Here is a 6,341-nt window from a genome sequence, read left to right on the forward strand (position 1 = left end):
TAGACATGTATACTCTAGTAATGTCCACATTCTCAAATACCAGAATCATCAAAGTGCTTAAGTGAGCACAATGTTGGTGGAATTGTAAAATAACCAAATGATACAACACTCAAGACTTATATATTAAAATGAAAACTGTTAGCCAGAGTCTCTGAAAGCCATGTTAAGTTCAGCGTTACTGATAATCATGTAACACAGTTAATAGTTGCTTTACTGAACATACATTTATACATTTCTATATGTCATGGTATCAGATTTTACAAAAAATATGCTTAAAACTGATGTGACAAAAAATAATTGAAGACTTTATCACAATTGCACTATATTAAAAGTACACATAAATATGTATTAGTTTGACCTGCATTTGAAATGAGGGCACCCTTATAAGCTTCTGTTAATTCAGCAAGTACAACTGCACTTTTTTACTAAAACTGGTTAAAAAGAGTAAACAGAGTTGCCAAGGCTGCTTGAAATATTTAGCATTTTAGAACTGAAATCCACAATTGCTTTACTACTACCATATTTTCAGTTGTTAAAAATGCATTTAGCAAATAACTGATTGATGAAAAAATACAAATGTGTTAACAGGGAAATATGTTTTTGTTAAGTATCAGTGAAGTATAATTAATTGGGCAGATTAGTCATGAAGTACAATTCACATTTGTCCATCAGTTCCAGTATGAACTTTCTGCTGAGAAGTCATCTACCCAACCTTCTCTCATACAGGCAATGAATAATATACAACTGGGCTACCAGTGTCTTCCTCCCAATAGCATGAACTTGACAGAGGTGAAGCAGAAATATAAAACCTACACCGATAATGCATGAGGCTACCCAAAAAGACTGTTTGTGGAGTTTACATATTTTGCTAATATGTGCAAGAAGAAACAGACATCCATGATTGTTTTAAAAACTTAAAAAGCAGGTGAATAAAAAAAAACTTGCCTAATCAAGGAAGCAACATGAAAACAGAAAAGGATATAAAACTTGAAAAAATATACAATTGTCTGTACTGATTGAAAATTAGAATATGGAATGAAAATGCAAAATAACTTGCAAAAACATGAGGTAGGAAGAGAAAAAAAGTGAAAGTGAAGGATTTTGAGAGGAAGAGAGGAAGAGATGGAGAGACAGCAAGGCAGATATTATGAAGAAAACATTTATGGAGACATGGTCAATAAAATTGATTTGGCTGACATATATATGATTTACAGTGAATTGTATGCAGTCGTCATCAATAATTTGGATAGTAAGAAGGCTGATACTAATAGAAATTACTATATAGTGCCAAAATGCAACCTTTTGTAACTATGAGACAGACAGGAATATGAAATTCTTTTATTTTTTTTGTATTGCCATGGACTTTGCATAGTGGCTGTCTACCTTCAGCCTATCAATCCATTTATTCCCAGAGGGATGGGGCAAAGTAGATTCATTCCTGTGCCAAAACCCTAAACAACCCTCCACTCCCTAACAAAGGCTGGTGGTAGAGAGGAGCCCAGCTTGCTTAGTCTTGGGGTCCTGCCATTCCCCATGGATGCAACCCATTCCCTCTATTAGCAGCAGCATTAAGTCTCAATCATTGTCTAACAAGGGGGATAATGCCCCTACATACCATCTTGTATTGCCCTCTTAGTTCTCGATACACTATGAAAGTGCGGGCTCAGTTGGCTTAGACTACACTGAGTAATGCCTAGTGCTACAGCTAGGGGACACCATTGTGGCAAGCCACAAATGCTGCAAACCCAGGATGGACAAGCCTGCAGCTGCTGTTTTCTTAATCTTTCCCAGTTAACTCCTGCAAGCATGTGAGACATTAATCTAACTTAGGTTAGAGTTATATCCATCTATGCTGTGGATATGGCCATGATATTTGAATATTTTAACCATTTAAAAAGGACAAAATGGCAGTAGGTGGTGCTTTAACAGTCAGGTCCAGAAGAAAGAGACTGACCAGGAAAAGTTCTGGGTGTGCCAGCTTGTAAGCTTGTAACCTCGAATGGCATCTTCTCTTGATTATTATACTGGTGATAACAAGTAAAAGTGCAGCTAAACCTTCCAGCTTGATGAACTTCAGCTGTACAGAATATTCTTATCCCTTAAGACTTTTTATTAGATTTTTAAAATATCTACATTATTTGTGCTGCATTAGGAAGGGCAGCATTCACTTTTCAGTAAACTAAAACACTGTGAGAATATTTATTTCTCTATTAGTTTTTTGAACTCCTTGCCCTACTAATGATGCAATGCATTGATAAGTTTACCTTTTACTTATATATGATAGTGAAAAGTTGGCATGTTGGATACGTTGATAACTAAGGGCCTAGTAGAGATGCTCAAGACCCAGGTGATTGAACACCACTATCTTAGAGCCAGGAGCTCAGGTGTCTTGCAGCCTACATGGTTGTCTGCTCATGATCAAACTCATCTATTTATTTATTTATTTATTGTCATTTGTTTACCAGGATAGTCCAATGGGCGGTTGAGAGCCCATTTTCAGTGGAGGGCCAGGGGGAAAAAAGGTCCACAAAACATAAATACAGAAGAGAATATAACAATAAGAAAAGTTACAAAGTATATGCATGTATTCAAAATAATTAACAATTAGTTAAAGTAAAGGTAAGTCAGAAAATGTCAGTTTGGTATAACAGAATACAAGCATAAAATACAGAATAAGGTAAGAAAAATAAGTAAAGAGGCTAACATTACATAAAAGCTTCTGCCATAATTTTGTCTAGGTTATCTCCAGACATTTAGTAAATAGTACTCTTAGAAGTATGAATATCATCTGGAAGTAAACTAATTTTGTCAGGTGAGGTGAAGCAGCTGTTGGAAGACAGGGGAGCTGTCAGACCTCAGCTAAATGCAGTACCTAGGTTTGGGGAAGGTTAGCTTGGCAGCAATGAGAAGGAAGTGAGGAGTGGAACTGCAGGTTAGGTGCGGACTGGGATTTTGTTTTAGGGAGGAGGAGCTTTACGGTTAGGGAGTGAGAAAGGAGCTTAGAGTTAGAGATCAGGGACTTTAGTCATAGTGAGAGGTAGTGGAGTTTTAGTGATCAAACTAGGACTTTAGGGTTAGGGAGAGCAGTGCTATGGTTGGGATTAAAGACTGGGTAGGAGTTTTAGGGTTAGAGTTAAGGTTCTAGTATGGCTATGTAGTTTAGTAAGGTCAGGTGGCATGAGTGTAGATAATTTTGTATCAAATACTTGTAGTCATCCTTTTTGCCTTTTGTGATATTTTTTTGGATTTGTTTTGAATTTAGTGTAAGAAACAGAATGCAAGATAAAGTGGACACTGTCAAATAAAGAGAGGAACTGTATATTAAAGGTCTACTTGTATTTCCTGTTCAGCAGGAATTCTATACTTGAACTAAACATTTGAACATTATGTCAGTTGCATTAAGTATGCCATGCTATAATTGATGGAAATATTGTTTTTCCTCTTATCGCATACTTTATCTAATGGAATAACCTTGATATTAATCATAAGTTGAAGATTTGAACATGCCCAGTATTTATCTAAATTCAGAAGTGGTGACACAGCAGTGTGATTTTTATTTTGTTCTGCAGGGAATGGGCAAGTCTGCACAGACATAAATGAATGCTTACTTTTCCCATGCCAAGCTAGTACAGCTTGTGTGAACACAGCAGGAAGCTACTTCTGTTCATTGCCAACAAATACAGGTAAGTAAAGTGTTTGGCTTTTAAATGATACTTTGCTAATAGTAACATTTTAAGGTACACTGCCTTTACTGCTTACAGTATAAAAGCATCAAAGTAAATGGAACTAACTTTAATGTCTGTCTTGCAGACAACCTGTGCTAGTATAATGAGTTGACCAGACTGATGGAAAATCTTTTGTTGACCATTTCTTTTTGAATAAGGTTGTTTCAAAAATCATGGCCTCAGACTAGGTTTAGTTAGGTGAATGTATATTGACATGTGTGTTGAAGTTAGAGTTTTACTTAACATGATATATTATCATTTTTTTTCATTCTGACTACTGTCATTAGAGGAAAGATCAGAAAACATTTTCCACGTACTCATATTTGACAACTGGTATTGATAGCTGTTTACTTCCAGAGGATAATAGGTGCTTAAGCAAATCAAACACATTTAACAATATTCAGAGTAATGCTTTCTTGCTGGGGAAAATAATTCAGACAGTTAGTTTGGATAAACTATTCTCAGAAATGCAAAAGTTCAAACTTGAAACCAGATATCAGCATGAATATATTGAAAATAGATCTATAACTACCTGAAATGTGATGTTGTTTAGTAATATAATAGCTATGCATTGATATAATGTATTTCGACTTATCGTCAAACTTTGGGCCATATACCAAAGAATGATCAATAAATTAGAACAACTAGACGTGAATGTAATTTTGATAAGCTTGATTGCTGAATAGCGTACAGGTATCGCACATCAATTGGACAGGTGAAATTCTAGGATAAAATCAGGGTATCCAACAGCGGTCTCTTTTAGGCCTGTACTTATTTACAATGTATATTTCAGATGTATCATGTTCACCTGAGGTGTTCTGCAGTCTGTATGCAGATGACTTGAAAACGGGTAAACTTACAGCAGCTGTCGCATAATGGGTATGTCTGCAAAAGAACTTAACTAACTGGGCAAAGGAGAGTAATATGCTAATAAATTCAAAAACTAAGCATGTGAGGTTTGGAAAAATACACTGAAGAATGAATATTCAATACAGCACAGTGATTAAAACTATGGAGTCATGTAAGAACCTGGGTATATGAGTACATCCAGCTTTGATTTTTTTCTGAACGTATAACCAGTTAGCTAAAGATATTTATACATCTATAGACTTATAAAAATGTATAAAGTCTAGAAATTCAGAAAAGATGAAATCATTCTTTGAAAGCTGCATTAGACCTAAACTTGAGTACAGGATAATATTATAGAAAGAAACCATCTTCTAACAAAACCAGCATAAGTAAATTGGTAAGAGAACAGTGGAAATTAATAAGGGCATCTATGGAGATAAAAGTTAAAGTTATTAATAAAAACTGAAATATCTGAATGTGTACAGTATCTACTATAGATATTTAAAGGGAATTTTTTTTCAGGTATATAGGACATTTAAGTCAACTACCCCTGGGAATGCTTAGGGTTATCAAAGATTGATAGTGAGTAACCATGTAACTGGTGTAGAAGGGTATATACAATGAGAAATGTACTAATTGGTTGTCTGAGAGAGTAGCTGATGCCTTGGGCAGAGTAACATATTACATTAAAGCAAGCACTAGTTTAGGCACTTTTAAGAACAACGTAATACTTTTTATGGGGATGACTCTTTTAGTATATTGCTAGTATAAAAGGGTGTAATTGCCCATGCCTGAAGTATTTGTATGCATACATGTATGTACATGTTAGAAATAATTGCAAGGTGGTTACTTCATTTAGAAGAAATCCTGACTTTGCTAGCTATGTAGACAACCTTATCCAAGCATATTGAAAGAAAACATGGGACATAATTAAGAGGAAACCTACATAATTCAGTTTTCAAAAGACATCTTCTTAAGAACAGCATATGTGAAATGCACATGTTCAGAAATGTTTAAATTTATCAAGAACTTATGTCTTTGCTCTCAGTCATCTGTCACCCTTTAGATTGGATACTACATGTGCAAATTTTAATATTCATTTCCATTTTAAAGCCATTTGGGTGCAAATAAATGACTGGCACTGACTACCCCTCCAGTGTAACATATGACAGGGTCCTACATCTTGGCATGCTATATGCTAAACTGCATAGTAAATTAATCAGTTATGTATGAGCATCCACCTAAGAAGAAGCAGTTGGGACAAAAGCTGCCGTCTGTCAATATAATAAAAGGGATATATTTTGTCCGACTGCCCCAGAAAGATGAAAGAACTTCTGCAACAAAACAGCACTTCTTAGATCACTAGTCCTATCTACTGTTATGCCGTCATCTAAAACTTTTGAGTGGTATCCAAAATGTGTTGAAAGCAGTTCAAAAGTATGACTCTTGTTTCTTAAACTTGTGTAAATTATTAGTTATTAAGTGATTTACAGTCCATTTTATATGATGATCTTTTGAGGGTTTAGGAGGCAACTGTGAAGGTAGGATATATGTCCAGCAAATGTATTATCATATGAGAAGAGTACAAGCAAATACATGTCTGATGACTAGGTAATGGAGGCTTTAGTATGGTGGCATGGATTATTGAAGACAGAACGGATCCCTTTCTTAATTAATATTATAGCTATGTGACTGATATTAGTATCGATAACATGATTGTTCATTGTTTATAAAGCAATGTGTTCAAGGGGATTTCTTGTCAGGTTG

The 6,341-nt window shown here is 35.2% G+C and overlaps 1 protein-coding gene across 1 annotated transcript in view; it reads left to right on the plus strand.

The window, feature by feature from the left end:
* The window catches only part of LOC122801342 (fibrillin-2-like), a 662,974-nt gene that overhangs the window by 540,655 nt on the left and 115,978 nt on the right, over positions 1–6,341 (plus strand). The window contains exon 69 of the mRNA XM_044070882.1: positions 3,570–3,683. Within this exon, the coding sequence (XP_043926817.1) occupies positions 3,570–3,683 (114 nt within the window). The remainder of the gene's footprint in view (positions 1–3,569; positions 3,684–6,341) is intronic.

This window comes from Protopterus annectens, chromosome 4.part1 (assembly GCF_019279795.1).
Source record: "Protopterus annectens isolate FY-2018-M chromosome 4.part1, PAN1.0, whole genome shotgun sequence".
Taxonomy (NCBI): Eukaryota; Metazoa; Chordata; order Ceratodontiformes; family Protopteridae; genus Protopterus; species Protopterus annectens.